This window comes from Brassica oleracea, chromosome C6 (assembly GCF_000695525.1).
Source record: "Brassica oleracea var. oleracea cultivar TO1000 chromosome C6, BOL, whole genome shotgun sequence".
Lineage (NCBI taxonomy): Eukaryota > Viridiplantae > Streptophyta > Magnoliopsida > Brassicales > Brassicaceae > Brassica > Brassica oleracea.
The window spans coordinates 15,210,416-15,222,694 of NC_027753.1; the positions used below are offsets into that span (position 1 = coordinate 15,210,416).

General features: G+C 40.7%; 2 protein-coding genes across 2 annotated transcripts in view; one reads left to right on the forward strand and one right to left on the reverse strand.

Annotated features, from left to right (window-relative positions):
* The window catches only part of LOC106296463, a 16,692-nt gene extending 12,191 nt beyond the window's left edge, over positions 1-4,501 (reverse strand). Inside the window, exons 1-3 of the mRNA XM_013732596.1 lie at positions 4,266-4,501; positions 3,956-4,130; positions 3,737-3,862 (exon numbers count right to left, since the gene is read on the reverse strand). Of these exons, the coding sequence (XP_013588050.1) occupies positions 3,737-3,862; positions 3,956-4,130; positions 4,266-4,450 (486 nt within the window). The 5' untranslated portion in view covers positions 4,451-4,501. The remainder of the gene's footprint in view (positions 1-3,736; positions 3,863-3,955; positions 4,131-4,265) is intronic.
* Positions 4,502-6,497: 1,996 nt separating this feature from the next.
* On the forward strand, positions 6,498-10,220 carry LOC106300333 (phytochrome C). Its single transcript, XM_013736450.1, has 3 exons — positions 6,498-8,532; positions 8,623-9,442; positions 9,568-10,220. Exons 1-3 carry the CDS (start codon positions 6,498-6,500, stop codon positions 10,064-10,066), a joined length of 3,354 nt encoding a protein of 1,117 aa, XP_013591904.1. The 3' UTR covers positions 10,067-10,220.
* The last annotated feature ends 2,059 nt before the right edge of the window (positions 10,221-12,279 follow it).

A 12,279-nucleotide genomic window follows, 5' to 3' on the forward strand; every position in this document is an offset into this window, starting at 1 on the left:
TCGTTTTTGAATCTTTTTGAAAACCATCAAGCCCAATGCTTTCTTGAACATTTAGAACATGAATAATAACTTTTGTCATGATTGAATTGACCATTGGTTCATCAGAAACAAGGTTAGCCATTTCGAGCTTCTCGGGTGGTCTGAATTCGCGAGAACTGAAGATCACCTGATTTGTAAATAGCATAACTATCACATATGAACTCCGTTTGATCTGATTCTTCTTCAAGGAGCTCCGTAATTGAGTTGAGAACATTCTCCAAGTGATTTCATGCGTAGAAGCCTCGTGGTTTGGAAGATATGAGTCAAACAATGAACATATATCTTTACTGCTTTCCATGATCAAGCCATGCATGCCTGTTTTGCCCGGTGCGCTAGCCCACGGCACATCAAGGTTTTCCTCCTTTCCTCTGACAGGTTTTCAGGAGTGCCGCTGGCCTCCCCAACAGCGTCGACTAAGGCCTCGTCAGCAGCGTTCGCGTCGGAGGTAGAGGGACGGGGCTCTGCCTCGACAGACCTCTTGGTTCTCTTCCTCGGGTGACCATCTGATGCCGCCCCGACTAAAACAGTCTCCTGCCCTTCTGCCCCGCCACGAGACCTTTTCCTCCCATCCTTCTTCTTTTTGGCCTTCAAACCCTCAAAAGTCGCATCGAGGGAAGCAGACTCTTCGAGAGGAACCTCGTCGGTCGCTCCCACTTTAGTCCTTTTGGTCTTTTTCTTCTTCTTGGGACCTGAAGCAGAAGTCTCTGCCCTGCCCCCCTGATCAATTGCAATAGGGCCTTCCTCTCTGAAGGCTCCTTCTTTGGAGGCCCTTCTCGGGAGGTTCCACCACCTTCAGAAGTGACGTCGACTCCAGAATTAGACGGTCCCTGAGAATCGACTGTAGTCGATTTCTTCGTGAGCGGTTGCAACTTCCCTTTTAACAGGGCGCTTAGATCCGGAACTCCACCCATTTCTCTGGCTTTGTCGAGAAGTCTCTGTTGTTTGCGAGTAAACAAAGGGAGGCGCGACTTACGGGGACCGGGAACGCAAGGAAGCCTCGACTCCCAATCAACTACAAAAGCAGAGAATCAACATGAAAAATCGCAAAAGGAAACTCGAGTAGGCCCTAAACGCAATCAGCAGGCTTACCTCTAGCGATCCTAGCTTGCTGACGACGTATCCACTCCCGACTGAGATCCGGCCAACGAAGATGACTGTGCGCCGCGATCGCTTGAGCACTTTCGAAAAACTTCTCGGGGTAGGCGATCGTATTCGGATGACGAACTGCAAATACAAGGATAAGAAGAGTTAGAACTAACGACTAAAACGAAACTCCAATAGACGAGTCTCTACCGAGTTGCCGATTCCACAGAACGCGGTAGTCGTGCCCCGGCGGCTCTTCAAAAGCATGTTCATCAGATTTCACAAAGAAATACACGCGTTGCCAATCATGCGTCTTATTTGGATGACCGGTCAAGACGTTGTAGTTCGAACGCATTTTCACCGAGAAGATCCCGTTTGGCTCCGCCTTCGTGAAAGTCAACTCCTCGAAGACCCTCACGCTCATTGAGATGTTCATCTCAGCTGCCATTACCATTAGCATGACGGCTATTCGCAGCGACCCGTTCAAAAGTTGAGAGATGGCGATGTCTCAGTGGAATGCATAAGACATCACTAACCGAGGAATCGGGAACCATACCTTCGTATGATCCCCGAAATAGGACTCATACACGCATTGGTAACCAACCGGAGGCGACCAGGGACGCTGCTCGGCAGACGGAATGATGTAAGTAACGCCAGCACCGCCGCTCGCCCTTAATAGATCCCTCACGGTATAATGAGAAGCAGAAGATCCAAACACGTTCCCCCACGACTGAGCCCGCGGGTCCCGTAGCAGTCCGGGTGGCAGCGGACCTAGCTCTTCGAAGATCCCACCAGGATGATAAATAGTTGGGCGACAGTCTATATGGTCGAAACAAACTCTCTTGCGAACCTGTCTCGAAGGCGTCGGAGACCGACCAGACTCATCAGTGTCGCCACGTTCGGAACCAGTCGCAGTATCGCCTTGGTCTCTCCCTCCATCCTCACTTCCGCTCACATCACTGTTCCCGACTTCAAGACGCTGAGATAGAGTTATATTCTCCGTGTCCCGAAGAGCATCGCGATGAATCAAGTCGAAATCGTCCAGTGGACTACCGGTCGCTGACACATCTCTGGTCGGGCTCGGAGAATCTGCGATGTTCCCTTTCTCTTCTCGCGACAATCGACTTCTCGGAGGCATGTTTCTTAACTCAGGGGACGACTACAACCGCCGAACGATACCAACGAGTCTATACGAAGAAAAACCTATCTAGAGAAAGAAAGTAAAAGTGGAGAGAAGGGAGAGAAAACGGGATACCTGAATCGGCAGAGAAGAATGACGAATGCAAAGGAGAGAGACCTATTTATAGCAAAAACGAAGGCACGTTCCCCGAGCACAATTATTAGGTCTACAAAGGCCTAAATGGGCCTCAAAAGGCCGCCTAAATGCCCAGAAACCTACTCGCGACGGTTCGGTTTCTCGCTCGAACCGATTTTCAATCAGGTTGTCAGGCCGGAATCAATCCATGGTCTTGATTTAAACCGGTCCCCGGTTAACCAGCAAAACCGATCCCCGTCGCTTTATCCAAGATGATCTATCACCCGAGTAAATTGTACCCTACTATAAAAGCAGGTAGGCAAGTAAGCGAGTCAAGCGCTACTCTGAGCGACCAGAGACACCTATAGAACACCACGCGGCTAAAAGCACATACCAACGACTAAACGGGAAGGGTTATCCCTTGTATTAGAGTCTGCTATCCGAATAAACCTGACCCACAAATTCACTGAGACCGCCATGTCGCTCACAAGTGAACTGGGGGGGGACTTATTGTAGGAGATGGATTACACCCCTCTACAAGGCCCATCGAATAACAGGCCCTTATCCAGCAAGTCAGATCGGTTTGGTCGGCTCGGCGGCCAAACCTATCGGCTCGACCTTTGAGTACTTTTAGCCGGTCGAGTAAGCCGACCAAAAGTACCCGGCTTGGAGGGAGCCTTGTCCAGGCCCGCATACTCGGCCTCTCGCATCAAGGCCCAAAGAGGTACGAAATTAGGGCATCAAGGGCAGGAGTCCTATAAAAAGGGAAGGGGAAGCAACAAGGAGGGGACTTTTGGCACCATAAAACAGACTGAGTGGCTAGATCTAGGGTTTTTAGGCGATCTCTTTGATCTTGTTGCTCTTTGATCTTGTTGCTCTTTCACTTTCCTATCACTCTTGTAACCCTTCAGTTCAAATCTAATAAAACGTCTTTAGTCATCCCATCTCAGACTTTAATCATTTTAGTCGACTGAATCCCGTTCAAACAAAAACTGTTTTAATTCTGAATGGTAATTTAAAGAAGCAAGGGTATCTCAGTCATCAGAAGCTGGTAAGACACCCAAGGTCAGAACAAAGCAACAAGATAGTAGTCCTTTCTACATCTGTGTTGATAATTTAGAGTAGCGTTATTAAACAGCTTATGCTATTTTACTGTAGAAAGCAATCAACACGTTCAACAAAGGAAGCTAGTCTATAGTACTTGGGCATCTCATCGCACACCGCCAACAAGCAAGAAAATGAAAAAGAAAAAAAAGAAAACCAAACAAAATACCAGATAACAACTAGAAGAAAACAGGATTCGTAATCATGAACAGCACAAGAACATCAATGTACAAAGTGAGAAGAGAAACATCTTACCAGGACAGCTTCATTTGATTTAGTCCTTGTCCACAATGAGAGCTTGTCTTGCTTTTGGCGCACACTAGCAACAAGACCACAAATCTCATCTGCCTCATCGAATTGCTCTCCAATCAAAGCCATCAACTGCCGCCCAATGACGAGAGAGAGAAATAGACATTAGGACATAAGGCACAATTGTCTAAAGACAAAAAACAGTAAAAGGGAAGACGATATTACAGTTTCAAGCCAAGCCTTGTCTAAAGCTTGCTTCCTGCTGTTGGCAACAACATAAGTCCACTTTCCGCCATTAGCACACTCTGGATCTTCCCACTTGGGCTCAACACCAGCTTTGAACATGTGAATTTCAGCATTCGGCGTCAATTTGCTGGGGATGAATATAGTCTCGTGCAAACTGCAAAACGCATGCCAGAAGAAGTTAATCGAAGCAATCTAACGAGGCATTCAGATCTAACTTTACCATGAATCTCACAGATCGATACAAAGCCTAAAAATGAGGAAATGAAGGAGGAGAAGAAGGAAGACACACCCCCAGAAATCTTCGACAGTGTCGAAGGTACAGGCTTTACGAAGGGAAGCTCCCCAGGCAGCGCCTTGCTCTTGCTTAGATTGGTTATCGAACCAGAAACACCATTTTCTTTCGAGCTTATGAGGCTGCTTCTCCGTTACTTCCGCCGCCGCAAGGGCTTCTTCGTTCACATCCTCGGTCGCCATATTCTTCGCAACTTGTGAATGAGAGAGAGATTTGGAATGTTACTTTGAAGACTGTCATTAATGCCGATTTGGGTCAATTCGGGCCGGTACGCTAGAGACCATTATTTTAATTTTATTTGATTGTAACTAATTATTATAAACATCATTAAAACTCAATAAAATTATATTTGTTATTTTCTCTTTTTTCAAGAAAAGAAAATATTGTGGCCGTTGGTTTTTGCCGCCGCCGGTTACCGCCCTTCTCCTTTTGTTTTTTGATTGTAAATACTTTCGATCTTTGATCGAACTTGCTTTTCGCTTAGGCGATTTTTATCTTTCGTTAGGTAATTTTGGTGTGCTAGGTTTTAACCACATCAGAACTGCATAAATTTGTGTTCACAAATCATCTAATTTTGTGTTCTTCTTCTCTATCGATTATGCACATATTACTTCATAAAGGAGTAAATCTCTACTCATCTTTGAATGGATCTGTGATCGGTGAAAGAGTAAAGTATCCTTGAAGGAAAGGAAGACTCTGATGATGAATTTATTTTAGTTGATGTAAGGGGATAGTAGAGTCGGCATCGTTGTATGGTCCGATAAAAAATCCTCACTAAATTAATTGAGTCTTTTCTCTGTTTCTATCAATTGGTATAGATAGGAGTCTTGGATCCAAACAACGGCTGTGGTGAAAGATTGGAGGTCAAAGAGTGCTCTTTGGAAGCTTTGTGGCGGTGAAGATGATATACAGACGGTGGTTTGATGCAGAGAACTGCCGACGGTGGAAGACTCCGGTTTGCATGCTTCATTTGCGCCACGTTTCTTGACCTTTTTATTTTGTGCTTACACGTATAAAATATTTTTGCTCATGTGTTTGTACTCCTCTGCCTTCGGGCTTATGAAATGCAAAAATCGATAAAAAAATACATTTTTAATTGTTTTTTTTAATAAACAAATCTAATATTATAATTCTGATAAATTTATATATTATTTTTAATTTAAAATTTTCAAAATAAAAATTAGCTATTTTAGTTATTATTTTTTTTTAACTATTTTTATGACAAAAATTTAAAATATATTATTAGAGTAAATTGCCTTTAACCAGCTTAGAAAGTGGAAACGAAAACAATTAATATCTCCGGCAGAGGCGTGAAGAGTTTTCGTAAGTCGTAGTCCATGATTCTTTCAATTCTACATGGCACGCAATTTACTCTATCCAGATATAAAACGCATGCCGTTTAATGAATCAATCTACTTAGGCCTGGACGTTCGGATATCCGTTGGCATTCGGGTAGGGTTTTTCGGATTTTCAAATTTTTGGGTTTACGCTTCTAGGTTTCATACTAAAATTTTATTAGTACGGGTCGGGTTCGGATAATAACACTTCGGGTTCGGTTCAAAATTGTATTGCATCATAAAACCCATAAAGTAATCATATATCGTACGGGTTCGAGTTATATCGGTTCGGTTCGGATATAACCAAAGTGAAAAATAATTTTTTTGAAGTAAAACATAAATAAAAACATCTAAATTAAATAAAAATTAATCTATCACATATAAAATTGATAAAATAACAATAAAATGTTAAATCAAACATGAAAACAAACATCATTTGTAAACAATATGTATTGCCTTATAGAGAGTAAACTTTTTATTTCGATGAGCAAATTATAAAATACTTATTTATAACTAATTGTGTACTTAAAACAATATTTATTATTATATATAATATTACCACAAATATTGAATTTGATAATTGGAATACTTATATATATTTCAAAATATTTATATTGACTATTAATTTTGAATTTTTTGGATTACCAGTTCGGGTTCAGATATATTTTGTACCACCCTACAAGATCCGTTCGGGTATTTTTACGTTTCGGGTCGGATAACGGATTTGGTTTTTCTGTTCGGATTTCGGGTTCCGGATTTTATGCCCAGGCCTAAATCTACCCATTTCCTCTCCGCTCTGGGATTGATTCTTCTCTCACTAACCAAAGAAAAGATGCAAACTCTCGAATAAATCGCAGGAAACGGAATCCTATCCGAGTAGAAGAAAGAAAAAATGTCATCAGGTAGCAATTCGGGAAGCTGTTCAACTCGATCCAGAAACAACTCTCGGGTTACTTCACAAGTCCTCGCTGATGCAAAGCTCCACGGGAGTTTCGAGGAATCGGAGCGTTTATTCGACTACTCAGCTTCAATTAACGTGAACATGCCGACCTCCTCCTCCTACGACATCCCTTCTTCTTCAGACGTCTCATCTTACTTACAGAAGATTCAGAGAGGGATGTTGATTCAGCCCTTTGGTTGCTTAATCGTCGTTGACGACAAAACCCTCAAAGTGATTGCCTTCAGTGAGAACACGCAAGAGATGTTGGGTTTGACTCCACATACTGTGCCTAGCATCACAGAGCAACGTGAAGCGCTGAGTATCGGAACTGATGTGCAATCTCTGTTTCAGTCTCAAGGCTCTTCTGCTTTACAGAAAGCTGCTGACTTTGGTGAGATTAGTATTCTGAATCCTATCACGCTTCACTGCAGGACTTCAGGCAAGCCTTTTTATGCCATTCTCCATCGAATTGAACAAGGTCTCGTTATCGATTTGGAGCCAGTCAGTCCTGATGAGGTCCCAGTCACTGCTGCTGGTGCGTTGAAGTCATACAAGCTCGCTGCTAAATCCATTTCGAGGTTGCAGGCATTGCCTAGTGGGAATATGTCGTTGCTCTGTGACGCTTTGGTCAAGGAAGTTAGTGAGTTAACCGGTTATGATAGGGTGATGGTTTATAAGTTCCATGAAGATGGGCATGGGGAAGTGATTGCTGAGTGCTGTAAGGCAGACTTGGAACCTTATCTTGGGTTGCATTACTCGGCTACCGATATACCACAAGCCTCTAGATTTCTCTTTATGAGAAACAAGGTTAGGATGATTTGTGATTGTTCGGCTGCTCCAGTTAAAGTAGTCCAGGACAAGAGTCTCTCACAGCCGGTTACTCTCTCTGGATCTACTCTGAGAGCTCCTCATGGCTGTCACGCGCAGTATATGAGTAATATGGGCTCAGTGGCATCCCTTGTTATGTCCGTAACGATCAATGGTAGTGATAGTGATGAGATGAACAGAGATTTGCAGACAGGCAGAACATTATGGGGCTTAGTGGTTTGCCATCACGCAAGTCCTAGGGTCGTCCCGTTTCCTCTGAGATATGCCTGTGAATTCTTGACTCAGGTGTTTGGCGTGCAGATCAACAAGGAAGCGGAATCAGCTCTTCTGTTGAAAGAGAAGCGTATTTTGCAAACTCAGAGTGTGCTATGTGACATGCTTTTCCGCAATGCACCTATAGGTATAGTCACTCAGTCTCCAAATATAATGGATCTTGTTAAATGTGATGGAGCAGCTCTTTATTACAGAGATAAGCTCTGGGCGTTAGGGGTTACTCCTACAGAGACACAAATTAGAGATATAATCGATTGGGTTCTTAAAAGTCAAGGAGGAGGAAACAGTGGCTTTACCACTGAAAGTCTAATGGAGTCTGGCTATCCGGATGCTTCCGTCCTCGGGGAGTCAATCTGTGGAATGGCTGCCGTACATATTACCCAAAAGGTTTTCCTTTTCTGGTTCCGCTCTGGCACTGCAAAACAGATCAAGTGGGGTGGTGCAAGACATGATCCTGATGACAGAGATGGTAAAAGGATGCATCCTAGATCCTCGTTCAAGGCTTTTATGGAAATAGTCCGGTGGAAAAGTATGCCCTGGGATGACATGGAAATGGATGCTATCAATTCTCTGCAGCTGATCATAAAAGGCTCATTGCAAGAGGAGCATCCAGAGACTGTTGTGGATGTGCCGCCGTTTGTGGATAATAGAGTCCAGAAGGTGGATGAAATGTGCGTTATTGTGAACGAAATGGTGCGGTTGATTGACACAGCTGTTGTTCCGATCTTTGCGGCTGATGCCTCTGGTGTTATAAACGGTTGGAATTCAAAAGCGGCTGAGGTGACTGGGTTGGCTGTTGAACAAGCGATAGGCAAACCTGTATCAGATATCGTTGAAGATGATTCCGCAATAACCGTTAAGAACATGTTAGCATTGGCTCTCCAAGGTCAGTATTTGGAAGCAAATGTCGTTTGTGTTTTTTCCGGTTCCCTTTTATATTTAGTTTTCACAGATATTCATTCATAATACATAATAGGTAGCGAAGAACGTGGCGCCGAGATCAGGATCAGAGCATTTGGTCCTAAAAGGAAAAGCAGTCCTATTGAATTAGTCGTCAACACTTGCTGTAGCAGAGATACAACGAATAATGTTCATGGTGTGTGCTTCATTGGACAAGATGTTACAGGCCAGAAGACGCTTATTGAGAAGTATAGCCGCGTGCAAGGAGATTACGCCAGAATCATGTGGAGCCCTTCAACACTAATCCCACCAATTTTTATGACCACTGAGAATGGGTTATGCTCAGAGTGGAACGACGCGATGCAGAAGCTCTCTGGTATAAGGAGAGAAGAAGCTGTGAATAAAATGCTTCTTGGAGAGGTTTTCACCTCAAATGATTCATGCTGTCGACTTCAAGACCATGACACGTTGACTAAACTCAGAATAGCTTTAAATGCTGTGAGTTCTGGCCAGGATAACATGGAGAAGCTTTTATTTGGCTTCTACCATCGTGATGGTAGATTCATCGAGGCCTTGCTTTCTGCAAACAAAAGAACTGATATGGAAGGAAAAGTTACAGGGGTTTTATGCTTTGTGCAAGTACCTAGTCCAGAACTCCAATACGTTCTACAGGTTCAGCGAATATCAGAGCAGGCAATGGCCTGCGCTGTGAACAAAATGGCATATCTCCGCCAACAAGTGGAGAATCCAGAAAAAGCAATATCCTTCCTTCAAGATTTTCTACATTCATCTGGATTAAATGAAGAACAAAAGCAGCTCTTGAGTACAAGCGTGTCATGCAGGGAGCAGTTAGCCAAAGTCATAAGCGACTCAGACATAGAGGGAATCGAGGATGGGTACTACTGTAACCTGGATTCTTGTTTTTTTTTCCTGGTTGGATTGGATTGGTTACTATTTCTTGAATCTTCTGTTCTAATCCTGTTGCTTTTTGTTTGTTTGTTTGTTGATGTCTTTAAATCAGGTATGTGCAGCTGGGTTGCAGCGAATTCAGCCTTGAGGAATCCCTGGAAGCAGTTGTAAAACAAGTGATGGAGCTGAGCATAGAACGTAAAGTGCAGATCATCTGCGATTATCCTCAAGAAGTTTCGTTAATGAGACTGTATGGAGATTCCTTAAGGCTTCAGCAAATCCTTTCAGAGACACTCTCAAGCTGCATACGGTTCACTCCTGCATTGAAGGGATTGTGCGTATCATTTAAGGTAATGTCACGGATAGAAGCTATAGGGAAAAGAATGAAGAGAGTAGAGCTAGAGTTCAGGATAATACACCCGGCACCGGGACTGCCTGACGATCTGGTAAGAGAGATGTTTCAGCCTTTGAGGAAAGATACATCAAGGGAAGGATTGGGACTACACATAACACAGAAGATGGTGAAACTCATGGAGGGAGGAACGTTGAGATACTTGAGAGAATCGGAAATGTCAGCTTTTGTGATCCTCGCAGAATTTCCATTGATTTGAATGCAACTCTCCAAGGTCTCAATAAATAAATGAATAGATGATCGGACGTTATTGGGTTTCACATAAGTGTATGTTTTTCTTTTCACATAAATGTATGTTAGTTACTGTAACATAAATATAGGACGTTAATGTAATATACATATAGTTTACTCTTTTGTATTGATCAAAGTAACAAACACCCCGGGCAAGCATCAAACCAATGTCTCTACTATTTGATAAAAGTCACCAGAAATGTAAGACAGTAGAGTAAAGATAACTCCAGAAAATATTAGCGGATTTAAGTGCAAACTGTTTTTTTTTTCTGAAGGAAAGATTATTGAACTGAGAGAACGAATGGACTGGTAGATAGTAATCAAAAAGAGAGAAAGAAGTATTAAACAAATTTATTTTTTAACTCTTTCTACATCTCTTTGGAAATTTGTGAGAATTTTGCAAGTACCATTTCACATTTTGGGAGAGTTTAAATTTACCAAAACGAAAAATTCACTGGGGAAATGGGAGAAGATTTGCTTATCGAGAGAGGGTGTGGGAACTGGATTCCATACGATTCATGAGTTTGATTTGGCCTTACTGGCTAAACAACTTTGGTGATTGGTCAAATTAGACATGTCAATTGGGGTCGAACACCTAATCCCGATCTTGCTGAGCCATATAAATTACCGGACTCGAGCTTAATTATATAAGACAAAAAATTGAACCTTTCGGGCTTAGCTCATTTGGGCTTTAAATGTTTTGGACTTAAACCTGTTTGGAATAAAACCGGCCCGAAAATCCGAAACTTATATTTTAATATATTAACTTACAGTAGAACCTTTATAAATTAATACTCAATAAATTAATGATCTCTATAAATTAATAAATTTTGCTAGTCCCAACTTGGGCTGGTTTAAAATTTGACACAAATCGATAAAATAATAAGATAATAATTTTTATAAAATTCTATATAAATATATGGTCCCATTAAAATTATAAATTAATAATTTATATGTATACATATTTTATATAAGATATAACTTATTCTTATATTATTTGTTTTATACTCACAATAAAATTATCTTTATGTTTTCTTAACACTTAATATATTTATGATGAGATTTAGTAATATTATATCTAAAACCACATTTAAATTTTATGCATTATATATTATATACACCAAATAATATAATAAAATTAATATAACTCTCAAATTTTAAAAAGTAACAATTAATGTCTATACACTAAAATAAAATATTTTTCTTATCTTAAAATAAATATATAATATAATAAAAAATCTAAATAGGGAAATTTTTGTAAATTAATATCTCTATAAATTAATAGAATTTCAAAGTTCCAACATTATTAATTTATAGAGGTTCTACTGTATTTAAAATATTTAACTTTCTAAATTATTAATTTAGACTATTCTCTTATATGGTAAGTTTTATTCTTTTATATATTTCATATTAATTAAAAATATTAATTCTTCAAGATTGATTTAATTTTGATTCGTTTATAACAAGATTTCAAAATTTATGAATGCTAACAAAAGAAAGTCTAAATTGACTTTATATTTTAGAAGAATAGATTGGAACTAACTATAAGACTCGGATGTTTTAGAATGGTGGAAATGTCAAACACGGTGCTAGGTGAATTAGTTCATATAACATGTGATCTTGTAAGCATTTTGATAAATACAATGGCATCAGTGTCTAGTTTTAACATTGGTGCTCATGCATTAAAAAAATATGCAAATAGTCTCCTAGCAAGATATGCTGAAGCAAAAAAATTTAAAATTTTTAAGTTCTAGCGAAATACATATTTTTTCACTAACTAACGAAAAAAATGAAAATTAGTTGTGTAGAGAAAAGATAGAGAGAGATAGCAAGAGAAAAGAGGAGAGAGTGTGTAATTTTTTTTTAGTTAGTGAACTATGGTTTTTTGTTTAGCTAGTGAGCGCAATATTTTCTTCATCTACTCAGAAGAATAATAAGACTAAGAAAGTGGTTGATGCCACCACGTCTCTTCTTCTTTAGAATCAATAAGGTAAATCTCCTGGTGCTGGTACTGATCATTCGGTTCCTCTGAAGGTGCTCGCTCCAGAACTCGGGAAAGAAGTGCCTTTCAGGTTGAGCATCTTCATATGGACTCTCCACCGTCACTCCTAAAGTTGTTTTTGATTCAATGCATGTTCCGGAAGTGGTTCAAAATTCATCTATCTCTAGCACCCTTCCTAG

What these genes read in the sequence shown, in the direction of transcription:
- LOC106300333 (XM_013736450.1), top strand. Translation starts at nt 6,498, where the DNA reads ATGTCATCAGGTAGCAATTCGGGAAGCTGTTCAACTCGATCCAGAAAC. An exon ending in GTTAGCATTGGCTCTCCAAG is followed by an intron (nt 8,533 to 8,622) that starts GTCAGTATTTGG and finishes AATACATAATAG; the next exon opens with GTAGCGAAGAACGTGGCGCC. An exon ending in ATAGAGGGAATCGAGGATGG is followed by an intron (nt 9,443 to 9,567) that starts GTACTACTGTAA and finishes TCTTTAAATCAG; the next exon opens with GTATGTGCAGCTGGGTTGCA.